Source organism: Chaetodon trifascialis, chromosome 3, assembly GCF_039877785.1.
Source record: "Chaetodon trifascialis isolate fChaTrf1 chromosome 3, fChaTrf1.hap1, whole genome shotgun sequence".
In the NCBI taxonomy this organism is placed as follows: Eukaryota; Metazoa; Chordata; class Actinopteri; order Chaetodontiformes; family Chaetodontidae; genus Chaetodon; species Chaetodon trifascialis.
In genome coordinates this window covers 27051396-27073457 of record NC_092058.1, presented here as the reverse complement: position 1 = coordinate 27073457, position 22062 = coordinate 27051396, and the positions used below count along the sequence as shown (strand labels likewise).

The following is a 22062-nucleotide window of genomic DNA, read 5'->3' as shown; positions in this document are numbered from 1 at the left end:
TCCTCTAGATTATCAGCCATGAAAGGCTTGTACCTGTTTTGTAAATGATTCTGAAGCCATAAGTCAGAGACTCAAGAGGTAGATCCCACATTTCTATGCTATTGAATGTGGAAATTGTATATCACACTTGTTTACATGGTACTTGGATAGAACACGCTTAAGTGTTTCATTACCTAAGTGTCCCTTTCTAACCCAGGGATGGACGACCAGCGAATCTTATCGGGGGGAACTCTTGCTCATTTTTTACTCAACTAACAGACATTTGCCCCCTCAGCCTGCAGTCCGTCACATTGTTATACGGTGCCTTACCACAGCCGAGCCCAAGTTGATCTCCCACAAGTGGCTGCAGTTGTATCATTTAAATGTAGTGAACTCCCAGTGTGCAACAGCGTTTGTTGGTTTTTGTTTCTGTCATATATTTGCGTAGACCAAACCAGTGGCCCAGAAGTTTGGAGTAAGCTTCACAGGGATATTTTGTGTGCGAGTTCACTGCAGCTCATGTGGTCTGCCACAAATTATGTATCGCAGAACCTGAAATGTGCTCCAGGATGCATAACTGTACATACAGACAGCAACGTGGGTTAATATGCAGGGTATGTAAATCTAATCAGGCCATGTTTCTTTCCTTCCTTACAAATGTTTGTGATAACAGTTTTACTCAGAAAGCATATAAATGAATATATATATATACACATATATATATATATATATATAACCTGTTTATTATTTTTCTGTAATCTCCTTTCATTTTCCTGTAACACCAATAGAATTTTAAGATTAATTTCTATTTTTGTAACGGCCAGATAGTTAGATGTCTGCTATTTTGAGTTCTCTAATTCAATGTTTTTTTGTGCATGTGTTTCTTTATGTTTTCCTTGTGTGGATTCGGGAGGAGTGCCCCACGATGGCATTGGCTATTTTTGGAAATCAAAGCCTTATGAGGAGAAATCTAAATCTATGTTTTATATGTAAAGTGTTTTGATATAGTGTTGATATTGTACATGCAGATGTTGTGATGGAACGTTTGCACTTAAACTTTCGGGGTTCCTGTAGTATTGGATTCTGTCGCTTTTCTATGACTGTGATTTCCTCTTTCATGAAATGTTGTTGATGTTTGCTTACTGAGAAATGTATATTTTCCCAAAGGGAGGATAAAATTATGCACTTCGTATTTTATATAGTAAATCTAATCTTTTACAGTATACATCAAATGATTTGTGATTAGGCATGACCACACAATATTTATTTATTTGAATTTATAATAGAGCCCAATACAATTGGCAGTTTATGATGCATTTTTGCAGTAAGTTTGATGAAAATCTATAAAATAGCTGGATAATAACCCCAAAGCCCATTTGAAAGTTTCCTCCATCAAGTCATCTTGGGCTTGTTGTTTGCATATTTCTTCATTTGTATCTTTCAGTGATGTTTTTCCTTCAAATTAGCTTGAAATGTAAAATGTCATTTTAAAAACAGTTCTTGCTTTGTTCTGTCCAATTTTCTATTTGTTTGATGCTTTTTCAAATGTTTACAAGCTGCTTGTCTTAAGTGGCGTATTAATGTGTGAGAGGTGTAGAGGAAGTGTTTGTAATGGAAGAGATATGTGAGACCAATAATAAAAGATCTCTAACTAACCAAGTCTCTGTATTATGTCATTACATCATGTTTTTAATGTCCCCTCAACCACCACGAAAATCACGACGTTACTACGTAGACAAGCTGATATGAATCATATTTTCCCAGGACAAACCAAATACATTGCAGGTTTTTTGACAAAAATGGACATAATACAACACTTCAACCACAGTCTCAGTCCATTCACATTCACACTGAAAAGACAGTACTTAATCATTGAGGTGTGCTGCAAGAGATAAATGTACCAAAAATTCAATCAAGCAGTTCAGGGCATCCATTGAGCTGCTTGTTGATCATTAGGCTTGAAAGTACAATCCTGATTCCAGAAAAGTTGAGATGCTGCATAAAACTTTAACAAAAACACAATGCAATCATTTGCAAATGAACTGTGTTTATGAGCATTGGTTTTACAAAGTGTTCCCAAGTTTATGTATTAATCTCCTTTATACGGTCATGTGTTCCACAGTGATGAACCTCGCTCCACCCTCGCTTGTGAACCACTGAGCCAGGATGCCCGTTTCATACCCAATCATGATACTATCACCTGTTACCTGTCTTTAGTTGCTCCTGTCAAACTTGTTTGAAAAGTGTTGCTGCATCAAACTCAGAATAAGCAGATACTTACAGCTGATTAGGTTACACAATAGATCGATTTTCTTTGTTCTGTTTTCAGTTGAGTATATATCAGAAAGTATTAGCAAATTGTCCAATTGGTTTTTATTGATGTTTCTCACAGCGTCCCAACGTTTTTAGGAATCCGGATTGTGGACTTCTCTCAAGTTTCAGAGAAAATGCTCAGCTAGAGGATAAAGCTCCTGTTCCAAACTTGGGTAAGACATCTGAATGTCAGAATTCTCCACCCTGTCCTCGAGCTCAGCAGAGGTACTTGGTCCGAGGCAATTGGTCATTTGTGTCTTCTTGTCTGCCTCTCAGGAACCCTCAAGTCAGGAGCCTCCTGGTTTATGCTTCTCTTCCATGACTGTGTTATTAGATGAGCCTGAGAAGTACACAGTGCTGATTAGTGTGACTCATAGCAGAGACACAAAGCCGGTGTGTTCAAGTCGTCTTATTGATGTTACTATCATTTTTTTCATCTTTTTTATAATATAAATCTCACAAAAGAAGGCTCACTTCACAGTAACAATAATGGAAAAGACAGAACAGGGGAGCACCAATTGTATTGTTTCTCACCTTTAAAGGAATAATTCCACATAGGAAACATGCTTATTTGCTCTGTGGCCCCAACAGACAGCAATTCTACTCCTGAAACCAAAGATCACACCAGGGCCCTTTAGATGATCAACTCTCCCAACTGAGCTACTGTATGGTGGCCATGAGGTGCAATAAACCCCAGCATTTCTATTCAACAGAACAGGTAATGACTACCTCCCGTGTGCCTAATTTCTTTTGTTTGTTTTTGGACAAGAAACACTTCCCCTACTTCAGAGAGACAACATCTATGTCCGGTCACAAGAATAAGAAAGACGATGATTAGTGGTGCCATACGAGCCCTCATGTTTTTTGATCCACACTTCAGTTAAATTTAAAGAAATAGAAAAGGACTCTGTGCCTACTTGTGTTTTGTGGAATGTCATTGTTGTCTGGTTTATCACTTTGGTTTCCAACTTGTTTTGTGTTAACACTTTTGTACCAGTTTGAACTTCAGTAGTGACCTACAAAGGCAGAGAGCAGTAACTCCAGAGTCTGTTGAGATAACAGGGCTTTTGTGGTACCGAAAGATACGCTGCGATGTCTTAATCTTAAGCCCTCTCTGGCAGATTCTGACAGTAAGTCCTTGATTCATTATATGCTGATAAACCACAACATTAAAGCCACCTGTCTAATGTTGTGTAGGCCCCTCCTGCCTGTAAAGCAGCTCTGGCCTGTTGAGGCAATGACACAGGACCTCTGGGAATGTCTCGTGGCGTCTGATGCCAGGGCGTTGGTGGCAGATGCTTTCTGTCCTGTGGGTTGAGAGGTGGGGCCTCCTTGAATTGGACTTGTTGCGGCACATACCATGGATGCTCAAACAAGACTGAGATCTGGAGCATTTGGAGACCAGGTCGATGCCTTGTGATCTTTGACATGTTCCCTGAGCCATAATAGAGCTGTTTTTGTGGTGGAGTGGGGCGCTGGGGGGAGGCTGCTGCCATCAGGTGGTGTACTTGGTCAGCAACACTGTCTGGGTGGGTGGTGCATGTCAAAGTGGCATCCACATGAACATGAGGACCCAAGGTTTGCCAGTGGAACATTACATTGTAAAAAACAGACTGCATAAAATATGGACGTAGTCTAGGTGATATCAGCTTGAAGTTTCTGAAGAGCCATCATGCAGCTCAGTGTCAGTGGCTCCGGCTGTTGTCACCTTGGCAGTGCCTGACTCTACCAAAAACCTAATTCAAAAATGGGCATAGAGGTGAAGGTGGATCTGAGGGGGGGCTAATGAAGCCTGGTTACTGAAACATACTGGCTAGCAGTCACTCAAAGTGGCCATGCCCTTAATTATGCATAACTAGGAGAGTTATATAAAAATCCACCCCGGTACAGATGTCATGAATGAGGAAATTAGCTAGACACCAAAACGTTTTGTACCAAGCTGTAAACAGGTTTGTTTCTGATGTAAAGTCGGGCTTGTTAATATGGATGCTCTGGGAACTGACTGGCTTTTGGAGCCAGCCTCAAGTGGCCATTCAAGGAACTGCAGTTTTTGTCACCTCTGCAGTACAAGGTTGTGGCTGATCAGTGTATTTTAATTCTGGCAGAGCAGTTAACTCATGCCTCAAGCAAAGTTGCATCAACTGACAGCTAGATTCCCCACCCATCACATGTCACTACACTTAGCTTGTGTTGCTGCTGCTCTCAGCTACGACTCCACTTCAGCCTCCATCTGTTTTAGTGTCTTCTCTGTTTGCATGCACTGTTTTATTCCCAAGTCAAATGTCCTGTCCATGTCCTGCTGCAATGTGACATCATCTCATAGAAATGTTACATGATGTCTCCCCATGCATCGACCTGATGTGTGTTTACCTGTCTTTCTGTGGATGTGCTTGGCATAGAGGAACAGGAGGAACAGCCCGAAGCTCATGAGTGACGCTATTGTACAAGTCAATGGAAAAGTGTAACTGCCTTGACTGCTGATCATCTGCAGGAAGAGATACAAGCACACTGTGAGATTCTAATAACAACTCTGCAATCTACACTGGAAAGCAATGAAGCCACAGTAGACGTTTATAATGGCAGTGTTTCTGCTTCCTCATTCAGACCCAGCAGCCTACCACCACACTAAACCCTGTGAACAATAATGCCCTGTTGCAGACAAGTTTCCAACAATAACAAAAATTCTTTTAAGATGAGGGCAAGTCAAGGTCTGCAGCAGGGTTCCATACATTTTTGTTTTTATTGTTAGCATCTGTAAAGCAAATATTAACATATCAAAACAAACAGGCAATATGCACATATGAAAAGAATCATGTAAAAACCACTGAATGTGGATATGAATGAAGCATTGGTTTGAATTTAATCATTATTTTAAATCAAATGACATTCAAGAAGAAAGGACACTCGTGAAAAATGTCTTACTGATCCAACGAGTAACTGCACCATCATCTCTCCTGTGCTGGCACTGGTCACCAGGACAGCTGTGGCGCAACCTTTAACACAGAGAGGTAGACAGAATTTATCTACAATTAGGGAGGCCTAAAAATGACAAATTTATCATTAAATAAGTAAATAAGTTAAAACTAGGGCTGTCCCCTAAAAGTGACTGTAAAGTCTGACAGTAACAGGAAGGAGGGACCTGCGGTATTTCTCCGTCACACACTGTGGGTTAGGTGACAGGGTCCTCAACTGTATTTGTCCAAGGGCCAGAATTGTTCTAAGCAGACACTGTGGGGGCTGGACTTTCAAATGAAAAAAATTATGCCAAACCACATTCTGCACATATTACAACAGCATGGCTCCATAGTAAAAGAGTCCGGGTGCCAACTGGCCCGACTGCAGTCCCAACTTGTCACCAATTGAAAATGTTTGGGGCATTATGAAACTTAAAATATGACAAAGGAGACCCAGAGCAGCTAAAATCTTACATCAAGTCAGACTGGGAAAACATTTCTCTTTGAAAATGACAGCAGTTGGTCTCCTCAGTTCCCAAAAGCTTTCAGAGTGTTGTGCTAAACATGACCCTGTCCCAACTTTTTTTGAAAAGTGTTGCTGGTATCAAATTTGAAATGAGGACATAATTTTCAAAAACAATGACATTTTTCAGTTTGAACATTTGATATATTGTCTTGTTTCAGTTAAAAATTAGGTTTCAAAGATTTGCAAATCATCACATTATTTCTATTTACATTTAACACAGTATCCCAACTTTTTCAGAAACGGGGTTGTATATAATGACTAAATAAATAAATATTTCAATTATTAAACAAAAGATTAATAAATACATGTTTTTATTGTATTTCTACATTTCTACAAATCTACATAGATTAATTTTTGGATCTCTGCATTTATTGATGTAGGTGTATGTTAATGAGGATTATCAATGCTGTAAAGCAAGACTGGTCACAGGATTGATTCTGATCTGTTAATGTGAGCCTTGCTACATGACTGGTACACCTGCTACTGGTGTTAACTCCTGATGATCTTGCAGCTAGTTAATGTCAATAATAGGTGTAAAAATGCCATTCAGCTCAGCTTTATATACATACAATTATATTTTTGTCTGTGTTTTCCTAACAATTCTTTACAAATGTACATGTTTATCTTTTGATGAAAAAGTCCTTTTTTGTCTTCCATACTTGGTTACTTGATGAGTTAATGCTGAGAGAGTGTACGTGTCAGAGTGTTTGTATCTACCTTTGTAGTCCAGTATGTCCTCTGTAAAGGCCAGCAAGGAGGGGAACACACTGCTGATGCACAGTCCCAAAATGCAGGTACCAATAAACAGAACAACAAAGCTGGTGTTGAAGACAAACAGCAGGCACTGCACCAGTATGATCCCCACCTGAGACAGACAACCAGACAGACAGCGAGAGGGGTGAGAGAATGACCATACTTAACAGAAGCCTGTGTTCTACTGCATCCAGCAGACCACAATTATACTTGCTGTGCAGAACCTGACTCAGTAACAATCAAAACAAAAACAAACCACTGAATTTGACAAACATCTTATCCACTCAACCTACTCTTATAACTGCATCTTAAGAGTTTCAGTACAGACCACATTTATTTGCGGTGACTGTCAGGTGCAAAAAATTATATTTCAGAAAAACACACAAAACCAAATGAAACTAATTTCTACTTTTTCAACCTAAAAATGACACAATTGACATCACATTCCAATGAAATGTACTGTTCCAAATACTGTTCAGTTTTCTAAAATTATTACAAGTGTTAAATGTTAAATTGTTGAAGTAGAAAGCAAGGCAGGGTTCAGCTATTTTTACTGTGTGCACCCCTCATGTGTAATCATACTCTTTCTCAAGTGAATGAAGCAATGTATGATCATTTTCAACATGGACAAAAGACTGTGCCTGCAAACATGAATACAAATGTTTGGCCAAAGAAAAAAAAAAGATTTTGATTGCACCCGATATCCAGGCTGCTTTTACCACCACCATCTAGGATAAATAAGACACAAAACAGATTACGCTATTCTGCTCATGGTGAGCTGACACACGGTCAGGTTTAGCTTGTTTTCCTCCAGCATGCAGAGGTTGCCTGTGGGAGCAGAGGCACATTGTTTTTGAGTTGTCCATTTGTCCATTGCATTCTTGTGAAATGATATCTCAGGAAAATCTAAAAAATATACAAAAACCTGACATTCCAAGTTTAGTGTTGTAAAATTTAGTTTTTCAAAACGTTGTTTTCTTTTCTGAAGTGGTGGCCTTTCTTTCATTGATGACTTTGTTTTGACTGTTGTGCTCTGCACCAGAGGGCATACATACCGATGAAAGATTCAGTGCAGTTCTGCACAAAAACCACATCTAAATTTCAAGAGAAACATTCACACCAGTTCTGCCTGTGGTCATTTGCTAATCCATGGTAACAAAAGCACAACACAAACTACACATGTCGATCCATGGGAGGAGGATCTAGTCCGCAATGACATACAATGCGAAACTATGGAAGCACATGTACAGCGTGCAAGACAGCCACCAAACACATTGCTATGAGTCAGTGGTTTTCAATCCCTGGAATGCTTTCCCAAAACTCAACTTTCCAGCTGCCGAAACCCGGGATTGAACCAGGGACCTTTAGATCTTCAGTCTAACGCTCTCCCAACTGAGCTATTTCGGCACAAAACCTAAACATATGGTGATTTGACAAACATGTCCTCAGATGACACGTTGACAAAAATGGGACAAAATATGGCAGATGTACTACAAACACATTGCCATGAGTCAGCAGTTTTCAATCCCCTAGAACGCTCTCTCAAAACTCAGCTTTCCAGCTGCCGAAACCCGGGATTGAACCAGGGACCTTTAGATCTTCAGTCTAACGCTCTCCCAACTGAGCTATTTCGGCACAAAACTTAAACATATGGTGATTTGACAAACATGTCCTGAGATGACATGTTGACAAAAATGGGACAAAACATGGTACATGTACAACAAACACATTGCTATGAGTCAGTGGTTTTCAATCCCCTGGAATGCTTTCCCAAAACTCCACTTTCCAGCTGCCGAAACCCGGGATTGAACCAGGGACCTTTAGATCTTCAGTCTAACGCTCTCCCAACTGAGCTATTTCGGCACAAAACCTAAACATATGGTGATTTGACAAACATGTCCTCAGATGACACGTTGACAAAAATGGGACAAAATATGGCAGATGTACTACAAACACATTGCCATGAGTCAGCAGTTTTCAATCCCCTAGAACGCTCTCTCAAAACTCAGCTTTCCAGCTGCCGAAACCCGGGATTGAACCAGGGACCTTTAGATCTTCAGTCTAACGCTCTCCCAACTGAGCTATTTCGGCACAAAACCTAAACATATGGTGATTTGACAAACATGTCCTGAGATGACATGTTGACAAAAATGGGACAAAATATGGCATATGTACAACATAGACACCAAACACATTGCTTTGAGTCACCAGTTTTCAATCCCCTGGAATGCTTTCCCAAAACTCAGCTTTCCAGCTGCCAAAACCCAGGATTGAACCAGGGACCTTTAGATCTTCAGTCTAACGCTCTCCCAACTGAGCTATTTCGGCACAAAACCTAAACATATGGTGATTTGACAAACATGTCCTGAGATGACATGTTGACAAAAATGGGACAAAATATGGTACATGTACAACAAACACATTGCTATGAGTCAGTGGTTTTCAATCCCTGGAATGCTTTCCCAAAACTCAACTTTCCAGCTGCCGAAACCCGGGACCTTTAGATCTTCAGTCTAACGCTCTCCCAACTGAGCTATTTCGGCACAAAACCTAAACATATGGTGATTTGACAAACATGTCCTCAGATGACACGTTGACAAAAATGGGACAAAATATGGCAGATGTACTACAAACACATTGCCATGAGTCAACAGTTTTCAATCCCCTAGAACGCTCTCTCAAAACTCAGCTTTCCAGCTGCCGAAACCCGGGATTGAACCAGGGACCTTTAGATCTTCAGTCTAACGCTCTCCCAACTGAGCTATTTCGGCACAAAACTTAAACATATGGTGATTTGACAAACATGTCCTGAGATGACATGTTGACAAAAATGGGACAAAATATGGCATATGTACAACATAGACACCAAACACATTGCTATGAGTCAGTGGTTTTCAATCCCCTGGAATGCTTTCCCAAAACTCAGCTTTCCAGCTGCCAAAACCCAGGATTGAACCAGGGACCTTTAGATCTTCAGTCTAACGCTCTCCCAACTGAGCTATTTCGGCACAAAACCTAAACATATGGTGATTTGACAAACATGTCCTCAGATGACACGTTGACAAAAATGGGACAAAATATGGCAGATGTACTACAAACACATTGCCATGAGTCAGCAGTTTTCAATCCCCTAGAACGCTCTCTCAAAACTCAGCTTTCCAGCTGCCGAAACCCGGGATTGAACCAGGGACCTTTAGATCTTCAGTCTAACGCTCTCCCAACTGAGCTATTTCGGCACAAAACCTAAACATATGGTGATTTGACAAACATGTCCTGAGATGACATGTTGACAAAAATGGGACAAAATATGGCATATGTACAACATAGACACCAAACACATTGCTTTGAGTCACCAGTTTTCAATCCCCTGGAATGCTTTCCCAAAACTCAGCTTTCCAGCTGCCGAAACCCAGGATTGAACCAGGGACCTTTAGATCTTCAGTCTAACGCTCTCCCAACTGAGCTATTTCGGCACAAAACCTAAACATATGGTGATTTGACAAACATGTCCTGAGATGACATGTTGACAAAAATGGGACAAAATATGGTACATGTACAACAAACACATTGCTATGAGTCAGTGGTTTTCAATCCCTGGAATGCTTTCCCAAAACTCAACTTTCCAGCTGCCGAAACCCGGGACCTTTAGATCTTCAGTCTAACGCTCTCCCAACTGAGCTATTTCGGCACAAAACCTAAACATATGGTGATTTGACAAACATGTCCTGAGATGACACGTTGACAAAAATGGGACAAAATATGGCAGATGTACTACAAACACATTGCCATGAGTCAACAGTTTTCAATCCCCTAGAACGCTCTCTCAAAACTCAGCTTTCCAGCTGCCGAAACCCGGGATTGAACCAGGGACCTTTAGATCTTCAGTCTAACGCTCTCCCAACTGAGCTATTTCGGCACAAAACTTAAACATATGGTGATTTGACAAACATGTCCTGAGATGACATGTTGACAAAAATGGGACAAAAAATGGCATATGTACAACATAGACACCAAACACATTGCTATGAGTCAGTGGTTTTCAATCCCCTGGAATGCTTTCCCAAAACTCAGCTTTCCAGCTGCCAAAACCCAGGATTGAACCAGGGACCTTTAGATCTTCAGTCTAACACTCTCCCAACTGAGCTATTTCGGCACAAAACCTAAACATATGGTGATTTGACAAACATGTCCTCAGATGACACGTTGACAAAAATGGGACAAAATATGGCAGATGTACTACAAACACATTGCCATGAGTCAGCAGTTTTCAATCCCCTAGAACACTCTCTCAAAACTCAGCTTTCCAGCTGCCGAAACCCGGGATTGAACCAGGGACCTTTAGATCTTCAGTCTAACGCTCTCCCAACTGAGCTATTTCGGCACAAAACCTAAACATATGGTGATTTGACAAACATGTCCTGAGATGACATGTTGACAAAAATGGGACAAAATATGGCATATGTACAACATAGACACCAAACACATTGCTATGAGTCAGTGGTTTTCAATCCCCTGGAATGCTTTCCCACAACTCAGCTTTCCAGCTGCCAAAACCCAGGATTGAACCAGGGACCTTTAGATCTTCAGTCTAACGCTCTCCCAACTGAGCTATTTCGGCACAAAACCTAAACATATGGTGATTTGACAAACATGTCCTGAGATGACATGTTGACAAAAATGGGACAAAATATGGTACATGTACAACAAACACATTGCTATGAGTCAGTGGTTTTCAATCCCTGGAATGCTTTCCCAAAACTCAACTTTCCAGCTGCCGAAACCCAGGATTGAACCAGGGACCTTTAGATCTTCAGTCTAACGCTCTCCCAACTGAGCTATTTCGGCACAAAACCTAAACATATGGTGATTTGACAAACATGTCCTGAGATGACATGTTGACAAAAATGGGACAAAATATGGCAGATGTACAACAAACACATTGCCATGAGTCAGCAGTTTTCAATCCCCTAGAATGCTCTCTCAAAACTCAGCTTTCCAGCTGCCGAAACCCGGGATTGAACCAGGGACCTTTAGATCTTCAGTCTAACGCTCTCCCAACTGAGCTATTTCGGCACAAAACCTAAACATATGGTGATTTGACAAACATGTCCTCAGATGACACGTTGACAAAAATGGGACAAAATATGGCAGATGTACAACATAGACACCAAACACATTGCTATGAGTCACCAGTTTTCAATCCCCTGGAATGCTTTCCCAAAACTCAGCTTTCCAGCTGCCGAAACCCGGGACCTTTAGATCTTCAGTCTAATGCTCTCCCAACTGAGCTATTTCGGCACAAAACAGACAGCCTGAAAAAATGCTTCTACGCTGACACAGGCCGTGGCAAGAAGCACATTGTTTTCAGGATGTCCATCCATCCATCTCATTCTTGTGAAATTATATCTCAGGAAAATACTTAAAAATATCACATTCATAAATATTTATAAACATACATAGATATATTGTATTTGCATATAGTGTGCTATAAACCACTACTAGTTAAGAGTCTATTATTAGAACTGTCACTGTCACTGTGATTGCATTTCTCTCTCTCTGCCTTTACAGATGACACCACGGTGATAGGCCTGATTGACAACAATGACGAGTAAGCCTACAGGGATGAGGTTTAGCAGCTGGTGATGTGGTGCGGTGACAACAACCTGACCCTCAACACCAAGAAGACCAAGGAGCTCATTGTGTACTACAGGAAAACTAAAGGCTGCAGTGACACCCCCATTCACATCGATGGGACTGAGGTTGAATGTGCCTCCAGCTTCAAGTTCCTGGGTGTCCACATCTCCGAGGACCTCTCCTGGACCCTCAACTCCTCTGGCTTGATAAAAAAAGGCTCAACAGCACCTCTACATCCTGAGGAGACTGAAGAAAGTTAACCTGGCTCGTCAGATCCTGGTCAACTTCTACTGCTGCACCATTGAGAGCATCCTGACCAACTGCATCTCAGTATGGTACAGTCTTTGAGCAGAGGGCCTGGCAACGGGTGTAAAAACCAGCCAGTGCATCACTGGTGCCCAGCTAACTGCCATGGAGCGCAAGCGGTGTCTAAGAAGGGCACGCAGCATCAGCAGAGACAACTCCCACCCTAACCATTGATTGTTCGCCCCCCTACCATCTGGTAGGAGGTTCAGAGGCCTCCATTCCCGCACCAGCAAGCACAGGAACAGCTTCTTCCTCCGAGCTGTTACACTGTTGAACTCCGTCCTCCAGCAGCCCCTCCCTCCAACCCCCACCAACCTTGCATTGACAATGACACCACCTCATACCACCCAAACCTAAAAATATGGTGATTTGACAAACATCTCCTGAGACGACATGTTGACAAGAATGGGACATATGTAAGATCACTTTGACATTGAATTTTAACCACCAAAATCTATGAAGTACATCCTTAAATCCAAGTGAACTATTGCATCAAATTTGAAGAAATTCCCTCAAAGCGTTCCTGAGATATTGTTTTCACATGAATGGCATGGATGGATGGACAACCTGAAAACATTCTTCTTCGTCGACACAGGCCGTGGCCTGAGGCACATTGTGTCTTTGGCCAAGGCTGGTGACCACATGGAAGCACAATGAAAATATACAAAAATACATTAACACCTGACATTCTAAGTTTAGTGTTGCTAAATGCTGTTTTCCAAAATGCTGTTTTCTTTTCTGAAATGGTGGTCTTTTTTTCATTGATGTCTATCTGCTGTGCTCTGCACCAGGGGGCCAACATACCTATGAAAGATTCAGTGCAGTTTTGTCTGAACAAAAACTAAAATTTCAAAAGAAACATTCACAACAATACTGCCTGTGTTCATTTGATGATCCACAGTAACAAAAGCACAACACAATGTATTGATCAATGGGAGTAACCCACACAGGAGAACATGGACAAGCAGATATATGAGTCACTGGTTCTAAATACCATGGAAGGCATTATTAAAACTCAGTTTTCCAGCTGCTGACATTTAGATCTTCAGTCTAAAGCTTTCCAACTGAGCAATTTTGCCACAAAAGATACTAATGTTGTGTCTTCTGGGACCATGTTCATGAGATTGGATAGATGTGAGGTCATAGTGATGCTGACCTTTAACCACCAATATGTCTCAAGCTTAATTCCAAATTCCATTAAATAAACAATTCCCCTGTTTAAAGTTAGGTTTGAGTTGTAAAAATATCCATTTCTGTCATTTTAATAGGCATTAATCAAGGAAAAACATATGTTTTGTTGTAGGTTTCAATGATTAAACAACTATTTACATTTAAAAAAGCTCAACAATCAAATACAGAAACTATCTAAGTCTGAATTCATTGTCTTCACCATGACAGAACCTGTAAATGAACTGAATTCCATTGATTTCGGAGGGTTCTTGTTCTTTCATGCTGTTCACAGTTTACATCAGTAGAGGGCATAGCTCTGCAGCAGTTGGTGCAGGTCTTCAGAGGACATTAGACATTTAAATGTATTTCATGATTCTACCACTACATATACTTGTACATATACTCCTTACCTTGTAGATCATGTAATGTTTTGTCTTCCATAATTAAAAATATAATGAAAATTCTAATGAATTACTTTTGATTATATCCAATACCATTTTTGTGTAGTTTGTAGCATGGCAGGATAGATAGAAAATGGAGATGATCAAAGAATTATTTACAACAATACTCAAAACAAGTAGCCTACAACCTGCAGGAACACACTCTGTCAGCCATCATTAGATGAGACATCTCTTCTGCTGTAAATAAATGTACAATCAAAGGAAGCTGTCACCCCGCCGCTTGTCCTGCAGAACTGTGAGGTATATATTTATTTAAATTGCTTGATGCTATCATCTAGATCTGTGAAGTGTCTTTGTTTGGATTAAACATAATATGGGCCTCATTCTTGTTGGATCTCTGCCACCCCTAGATGTAGTGTAACATGAATTTGGGTTCATGTTAGGGTGGTGGGGTGACAACTATAATTGACTATGTTAAAAAATGACTGAATTCCATTTAGGTACATTATTTCCATGGTCCTGGAGTTGTGGGTACTGGCTCATGGTCATGGCTTACTAGGACACTTCACAGAACTGAGCCCTTGTTAAATTACTTTTAAATTACTACAACTGAGCTTTTTCTGCCATGACCGATCAAAATTCCGTCGCCTGTCCTGGGTCTTTGTAATGCAAATACTATATACTGGCAAAAATTACTAGTACAGTGCATGTAATCACATTGAAAGTCAAGGCAGCCATTCTGTGACTGACATAAGAAAGAAGCAGAAAGAGAGACAGAGGTGGAAAAAGAGAGGCACAGAAATTCAGTCAATGACACTAATCTGTTTGTCTTAAAGTTAAAGTTTTGAGTACGTATACAGATCCTGTTGTCTGTATACCTACCTAATCTTACTCTGAATAATGCCACCTAATCCTGTCACATGAATCCGCACCCAGTTCAAATATTTGGTGAGAACCATCACGTGACAGCTGTGCATGAGCTGTTTTTACTGTAAAAGAAATTACTGCTCAGTGTGACAATGAGGAAAAATCATAAATCCTGACCCTTGATGTTCACGTCTTGAACTCTATGTGATGTCAACTGTCATTATTTCAAGAGTTACTTTGTGTTCATACCAGACTGAAGATGAGCACCCTGGTTGCCGTGTATCTGTAAGACAGGTAGATGAAAGCCAATCTTCCTACTGTGATGGATGCCCAGAATGTACTGTTCAAATAGCCGGCAGTCGTACGAGCCATCAGCAGAGGAGGGTACACCGCATAAGTGTAGATGTAGCTGGAGTAGGAGCCCTGTAGGGCAAGAAACAGAACAGGAGGGTAGCACAGAGATTTTCAAGTCTGTCCTGAGTTAAATATCTGTGAGTATGTGTGTAGCGTTAGCAGGAAGGCTCACTATAATCCCATCAGTCAGGAACAGGATGGCCCCACCCAAAGCATGGAGGATGAAGAACGTAGTGGGGTGACCCCGGAGTTTGGCAGGGTTACAGCAACCAAAAACACTCCCATGACCTGGAGAGATAGGGATACTGAGACGTATGCCATGTCATTTGCACAGAGTGGTCTCAAAACACACACATAGACGCATACATTACATACATGCATTACCTTGATCACTCTCCTCAGTGGGGCTAACGTTGGACAGAGAGTCTCCATCAAGCAGACGTGGACTGCTGCTGAAGCAAGGCAGCAGTCTCTCATGGTACATCAATGCAAACACTGCTGCTGGTACAGGTAGCTGCCAGGGCGCGCACGCATGCACGCACGCACACAAACACACACGCACGCACGCACGCACACACACACACAGGCTATTGTTTAATCAGTCAGCACTTCCTGTCAGCTGAATCGATTTGTGACCCCTCTCTCATAAAAGTAGAATCCAGGCCTTCTTATCTCGTCCTCTGCTTGAAACAGATCCAGTTCAAACATGAAAACGCAGTGGTATTTCTGCTGAGGTGGAAGTTTATCGCTTTATCTGAGAAGCAATATCGAGGCTCACAGCCATCTGAAGAAATGCAAATAATTCTGAAAAGACCAAAACTGAAAACAAGGGCACAACTCTGAGTGGCTCTGAAGAGCAGTAACATTGTTTGGAAATGTCATTACATCACTGAATTTCATTCAGGCCATGAAACTGTGCAGCACTGCATTAGAAATCTAGTCATGGGAAACCTGTATAAATATGAGCCAAAAAAAGTTGTTGGTTTTTTTTTTCTGTAAAGCCTCATCAGAAAAAGGTGCATCAGTGTTGATAAGAACTGCATGTCTTGGACTGTATAATATAAGCTATTTATCATTACCACAAACCCCAAACGTAAATGAAGTTAAAGCTTTTTGAGTTTCTGGTCAGAGCAGAGAGGAGACAGGATAGAACACATGAAAGACAGATACTTGATACTGACACCTGCTAAATGTTTATCCTGATTCTTAGCATCACTAGTGACATGGCTTTAAGGGTGTCTGTGTCGGTCGGTGTTCTAACTGGCATGTCTCGACAGCTTTTAGATTTGCTGTGAAATTCGGCTCAGACATTCACGTTTTCCTCAGGATGAACTGTGATGACTTTGGTAATCCCTTAACTTTACACCAAGCACCATCATCGGGTCACGTTTTTAATTTGTCGGTTTATGACCAAGCATCTGCAATACTAATCACATTCCAAGATACTTAACTAATATCACAGCAAACATTACACCTGCTGAACAGTAGCATTGACACTGGAAGCATGTTAGTATACTATTATTATCATTATTATTATTTAGCTCACCTTTAGCTTGTAGACCTGCCACTTTTTTTTATCAGAAATTCTGTCCTTTGAATGCAACGCCAGTGGGAGTGTTTCTTAAAATGCAATGTCTGTCTGACCCACTGAATTCCCTGTCAGAAAATTAGGCTATTGTTCTCTTTGCTAATGCAAAATGGAGAAAACTAGCAAGATGTGCTAAGGGATAAAAATACCAAACCATCTGAGCTATCAGGTAAAATAGAACTGTCTCATTGGTTTGACAGTCAAGACATACAGCAGAGGTGCCGCAAATGAGCAAACCTGGATTCATATTCTTAGAGTAGAGCCCTTCTGCCTAAATGAATTGAGTTTTCATCTTAAATGAATGATTTAAAACCCCCGCTCAACCAGTTTTCCAGTGACAACTGTTCTAGGTTGACTATCAATGGGTTTGTCTAATGTCCTGGTCCATTTTGACTGATGAAGACACACGTAGTAGACTTAGTGTCAAAATGTCTTCTCTTCCCCTTGGATATTTGCTGTTGTCAAACTGAGAAGCACTGAATTCAGCTGCATATTGCTGGAGGCTGCACAGAGAACCCTGTTTCAGTAGAAGAGACTTATAGCTTCACGTCATGATACTGCCTGTCACAAGTTATCTGTACTCTTAGTCAAATCACACAGCTACAACTGGGTGTACATCTAGCTGCTAACTAGCAGTTACAAGAGTCACCTTACAGGTAAAGAGTCATTTTCCCATTCACAAATGACAGACATCTGAGCCAGTATATTAAATAGATAACTTATACTAGCATGTATCGCATACACCTCAGTCATCAATCATATGAGATAAGTAATATTGGCAAAAACTCACATTGATTAGAGCAATGGTCCAGAAGGCGTACGACACACTGGTGATCACTTTACCCTCAGTGAGCAGAGGGTACTGAGAGATGTTGTGTACCACTATTCCTTGCCCCGCCATGCTGCTGCGGAGGTGCTGTAGGTCTGAGGAAGAGGATGAGTTGGTTGTCCAGTTGGCACCCAGGACACAGTTGCTCTCTGCCAGGAATGGATTGACCACCAGGGGACTGATGAGCGCTCCCAGGCCTGTAAAAAAATGCAAGGCCTATGGCGAGAGATGAACATAGATCCCTTAATATTATATATGGGGGCATCCAGCAGCCTAATGGTTAAGACACATACCGTGTAACTGCAGTGACCCTGATTTGATTCCAGCCAGAAACTTTTGTGGCATGGACATCACTCTTGTTTTCCCCTTATTTCTTGTCGTACATTGTAACACAGGTCCTATTGCAAACTGTCCAATAAAGGCTAATTACCCCCCAAATCTTGATGACTTTCTGAAAAGTCTAAACTGTGAAATGAAAGATATTAGCTGGAGAGGCTGATTTAAATAAATAAAAATATAAAAAAAAGAAAGAAAGGAAAAGAAAAAACTATGCCCATTTTGGTTCTAAGGTTGTGGAGAAGTTGGAAACAGTATTTCAAAAGGAAATTTCATCTCAGTTTAGAATAAATATCTTCATAGATTATTAGTGCCTATCTTTCATTCGTTAACATTTCCAACAGCTATATTCAGTGCATCCATTTCCTATTATTCTTTCTTAAAGCTTCTGCAATGGATGCTTTTGGCCGACAGACAGTTAACAGCTAGCTAGTGAACACAGTGGAGCATTTAGCAGCTAAAGAAGCAGATATTTCCCTCAGAAGCTTGTAGAGACCAAAAACAGAGCTAAAGAGAGTGAACACTGGAGGTATCTTCATTAGCTGGTCAGAGACAGACTCCAAATGAATGATAATGTTGCTCTATGTCTGCTGGATCTGTGAAAAGACAACTGCTTGCTAACACTTCAGCCATAACAGCTGAAAAGTGATGATGTGTCAATAGTGCTTTCACAATTTGTTTCAGGCAAATGGTTTAAACTGCATTATTCTTTTTTGTTTGGTTGGGTTTGGGGCAGAACTCCTCAATAAGTTGGACATATTATGGCTTTATGAAGTTGAAGCTGTTGCCTTTTTCTTGTGTTTCCCCATGCTTCTTCCATGTATTTGTGCCATGTTAGTCTCTCCTTGTGTCTGTTCTTGTGTGTGTGTGTGTGTGTGTGTGTGTGTGTGTGTGTGTGTGTGTGTGTGTGTGTGTGTGTGTGTGTGTGTGTGTGTGTGTGTGTGTGTGTGTGTGTGTGTGTGTGTGTGTCTGGACTGGGTGGTTCCCTGCAATCGTGGCTCACCTACACCTGATCCCTGTGCCAATCAGCCACCACAGCTGCAGCCAATCCATGATCACCAGCCATAGGATAAAATCCCGGATTTCCTCATCTGTCTTTTCAGACTCTTGCACTCATTAGTCTGGCAACACGTCTAAGTCACACAGCTCTCTTTGCTTTGTGCTTTATTCTTGCTCAAGTTTGTTTGCCTTGCCTCTTTCTGAGTAACTGTCTGCCTAAGTCTGCCCTCTGGGATCATCTCCTTGTGTCTCAACCTGCTAAGTCTGCCCAGCTCCAGTCCACTACCAGAGAGCCTGCTGACTCACCTCATCTGCCTACCCACTCCTCCTTGGAACAACAGGGATCAGCTCCCAGTGATCAGTATACCCTTTCTTTTGACAATAAAGCTCTTTATTATTAAAATCATCAGTAATCATCAGTAATCTGTGTCCTGCTTTTAGAGTCCAGCCATTTCTTCAGCCCCTTACCATTAGCATTAACTTGGAGTCATGTTTGCAGTGACTTGATGATCTTAATTCAAATGTTCACTCTCCTTTTAGCTCAATTTTGGTCTTCTGATGAGGACTAAACCTTACAAAGCAGTTAACCAAAATGACAAGTTGAAAAAAGTCTATACCTATTTTACATACATTGATTTGTATAACTTGAATTTTCTATTGTTTCTTTACTTCATCAATAAAGTCAATTACCAAGAATGATGTTATTATACAGCACATCGTGTATCTGTGTCGTATTAGTCCACATGCTCATCCATCCTTAGCTGCTTCCTCTTTAACATACAGTACAGAATACACACACACACACACACACACACACACACACGGAGTCACTGCTGTTACTTCCCCTCCTCTCCACTCTGACCTGCAGGAAGATGGCAGAGTCTTTCTGGTACAGCTTCACCAGCTGCAGGTTGGCGATAGTCTCTATCACCCCCATGGCACTGCCAGCAAATGCCATGGCGATGGACAGTAGTGCAATGTTGGAACATAGTGGTATGATGGCAAACACAAGTGAAATGGTGAGAGTGCAGAACAGGAGGGCTGCCAGGGAGGATCGGAGTCTGGACAAGACACAGAAAGAGAAGACAATAGCCACAGCATTATACAGTGCATTCATACTACTTATGACTTAATACTCTAATATATTCAGTCGCTCATTCACAGGCGTAAGTCAAATTTTTATTCTTATGAAACTTGATTCAGATGATTAGTACTGTACTGAAGTCCAGACTGAACAGGAGATTTCCAGCTTGTTGCCGCTGCAGTAGGGTCACCTTGATGTGCTCCACTAACTATTATTTACCCTGCAGGTTTATCGCAGCCCTTCAGCAGCAGTACACCACCACATTATTTTCACCTTGTATTCTCCTTCTTTCCTGTCAACTTTCCACTCTCTCTTTAACCTTCTACCAGATAGCTTTTACCGTAAGCACCTGTGTGTGTGTGTGTGTGTGTGTGTGTGTGTGTGTGTGTGTGTGTGTGTGTGTGTGTGTGTGTGTGTGTGTGTGTGTGTGTGTGTGTGTGTGTAGTCGTAGAAATGTGTTAGGTGGTGGAGTAATATGCAATTTTCAGCCATGCTAGCAGCATGAGTCTATGGATGGCAATGTTGGTCTGGCAGTGGGTCAGTCCGCCACTGTGGTTCGGGCTGAAATATCTTAACAATTTCCATGAAATTTTGTACAGATAGCCATGTCCCGACATGATGAATCCCACTGACTGTGATGATACTCTGACTTAACACATTCAAGCCTATCTCAAGATGAATTGTAACAGCTATGGAGATTCCCTGACTTTCCATTTGGTGCCATCATCGGGTCAAAGTTTTAATTTCTCCAATGCCCAATCTCCATGACATTTCCATCAGCATCAGCTGTAATTTGTGTTTATTGTTAATTAGCAAAGTGTGCTAACCTAAGACGCTGAACATAGCACAAACACAGCCTCACAGTGCTGCCAACATGGAGGGGGAGGGCTATAACCAGGGTGTACAAATATTCAGGTAAGAATATTTCTTTGCCTTGTTTACATATACATAAGTGGTACTGTGTTTTGTTGACTTTACTTCCTTATTGTTTCATGTCCCACAGAGCTCAATACTGCATGTGTGAAATTAATAAAAAGAATTTCAAAGTCAAGCCATTTTCCCTTGAAACATTTTTCTTTTCATCCAACCTTATTAAAACTCCATATGTGGGAAAGTACAGCAGTGGTCGTGACTGTTGTTGCAACAAACTAGAATTGCGCATTTAAAAGAATTGATACACCAAATAAGGAAATATTTCATGTTTCATATGCTATATGGGCTGTGCATGAACACATATACTGTATATTTCTGCTATTTGCCAAAACGTCATTCACAAATGCAGAGGCGTACAGCACTATATAACAACTAACCATAACTATATAATGTTTCTATAATACTTACACTTAGGGTTAGTTAAATGCCAAAGAGGTAGAACTTTCTGTTAGAACTCATATAAACAAACTGGAGAGAAATCATACTTGTTTGGGATTTGCGTAAAAAGTACTTTCGACACCAGCGTATGAAAGTCCATTGTATTAGCCAGAACCCAGACAGAGGTAATGTCTGATTTTCTGTAGTGAACCTGTGACACAGATAGTGTGTTGTTCGGGTTCAGGTAGAACATCTCTCTCGGTGTTTACTTACTATGTACGTGTACTCACTATACTTACGTTTGCTTGAAGATACCTCCCAGGCTGCAACCCGCCAACATGAAGAACTGTTGGGAGAAGAAGACCCAGGTGATCTGCTGCAGGGTGGAGTGGGTCTGACACCTCAGGTCCAAGATGGTGGGTCCCAGGACGGCGATGCAAAGGCCAGAGCTAAAGAACACACTCCAATAGGTGAGAGTTTGTTGACATCGGCGCTTAAACAGCAACCAGATCCGCTCATCCACCAGCTTCATGTCGGTCCTTCAGAGGAAGCCTGAGTCCTACAGAGTCCAACAGCTGTCAGCGGCTTCTTTCACACTGACGGCTGGTGGAACTTGGTCACACTCAACAACACAAAGCGCCAACAGACAACGTATACT

General features: G+C 41.2%; 2 protein-coding genes and 15 non-coding genes across 17 annotated transcripts in view; 1 reads left to right on the top strand and 16 right to left on the bottom strand.

Moving 5' to 3' along the window:
* Positions 1-22062, top strand: part of elk4 (ETS transcription factor ELK4) — a 201337-nt gene that overhangs the window by 19165 nt on the left and 160110 nt on the right. The window lies entirely within an intron of this gene.
* On the bottom strand, positions 2580-21936 carry mfsd4aa (major facilitator superfamily domain containing 4Aa). Its single transcript, XM_070958193.1, has 10 exons — positions 21704-21936; positions 19872-20070; positions 17636-17890; positions 15642-15771; positions 15430-15545; positions 15153-15326; positions 6490-6637; positions 5215-5285; positions 4663-4777; positions 2580-2632 (listed from the first exon to the last, which is right to left on the bottom strand). The coding sequence occupies exons 1-10, from the start codon at positions 21934-21936 to the stop codon at positions 2580-2582; spliced, it is 1494 nt and encodes a 497-aa protein (XP_070814294.1).
* trnaf-gaa (transfer RNA phenylalanine (anticodon GAA)) lies at positions 7860-7932 on the bottom strand. Its single transcript has one exon. It is a non-coding gene; the product is annotated as a tRNA-Phe (tRNA).
* On the bottom strand, positions 8088-8160 carry trnaf-gaa (transfer RNA phenylalanine (anticodon GAA)). The gene has a single exon. It is a non-coding gene; the product is annotated as a tRNA-Phe (tRNA).
* On the bottom strand, positions 8316-8388 carry trnaf-gaa (transfer RNA phenylalanine (anticodon GAA)). The gene has a single exon. It is a non-coding gene; the product is annotated as a tRNA-Phe (tRNA).
* trnaf-gaa (transfer RNA phenylalanine (anticodon GAA)) lies at positions 8544-8616 on the bottom strand. The gene has a single exon. It is a non-coding gene; the product is annotated as a tRNA-Phe (tRNA).
* trnaf-gaa (transfer RNA phenylalanine (anticodon GAA)) lies at positions 8781-8853 on the bottom strand. The gene has a single exon. It is a non-coding gene; the product is annotated as a tRNA-Phe (tRNA).
* trnaf-gaa (transfer RNA phenylalanine (anticodon GAA)) lies at positions 9224-9296 on the bottom strand. The gene has a single exon. It is a non-coding gene; the product is annotated as a tRNA-Phe (tRNA).
* trnaf-gaa (transfer RNA phenylalanine (anticodon GAA)) lies at positions 9461-9533 on the bottom strand. Its single transcript has one exon. It is a non-coding gene; the product is annotated as a tRNA-Phe (tRNA).
* On the bottom strand, positions 9689-9761 carry trnaf-gaa (transfer RNA phenylalanine (anticodon GAA)). The gene has a single exon. It is a non-coding gene; the product is annotated as a tRNA-Phe (tRNA).
* trnaf-gaa (transfer RNA phenylalanine (anticodon GAA)) lies at positions 9926-9998 on the bottom strand. Its single transcript has one exon. It is a non-coding gene; the product is annotated as a tRNA-Phe (tRNA).
* On the bottom strand, positions 10369-10441 carry trnaf-gaa (transfer RNA phenylalanine (anticodon GAA)). The gene has a single exon. It is a non-coding gene; the product is annotated as a tRNA-Phe (tRNA).
* trnaf-gaa (transfer RNA phenylalanine (anticodon GAA)) lies at positions 10606-10678 on the bottom strand. Its single transcript has one exon. It is a non-coding gene; the product is annotated as a tRNA-Phe (tRNA).
* Positions 10834-10906, bottom strand: trnaf-gaa (transfer RNA phenylalanine (anticodon GAA)). The gene has a single exon. It is a non-coding gene; the product is annotated as a tRNA-Phe (tRNA).
* On the bottom strand, positions 11071-11143 carry trnaf-gaa (transfer RNA phenylalanine (anticodon GAA)). The gene has a single exon. It is a non-coding gene; the product is annotated as a tRNA-Phe (tRNA).
* On the bottom strand, positions 11298-11370 carry trnaf-gaa (transfer RNA phenylalanine (anticodon GAA)). The gene has a single exon. It is a non-coding gene; the product is annotated as a tRNA-Phe (tRNA).
* Positions 11526-11598, bottom strand: trnaf-gaa (transfer RNA phenylalanine (anticodon GAA)). Its single transcript has one exon. It is a non-coding gene; the product is annotated as a tRNA-Phe (tRNA).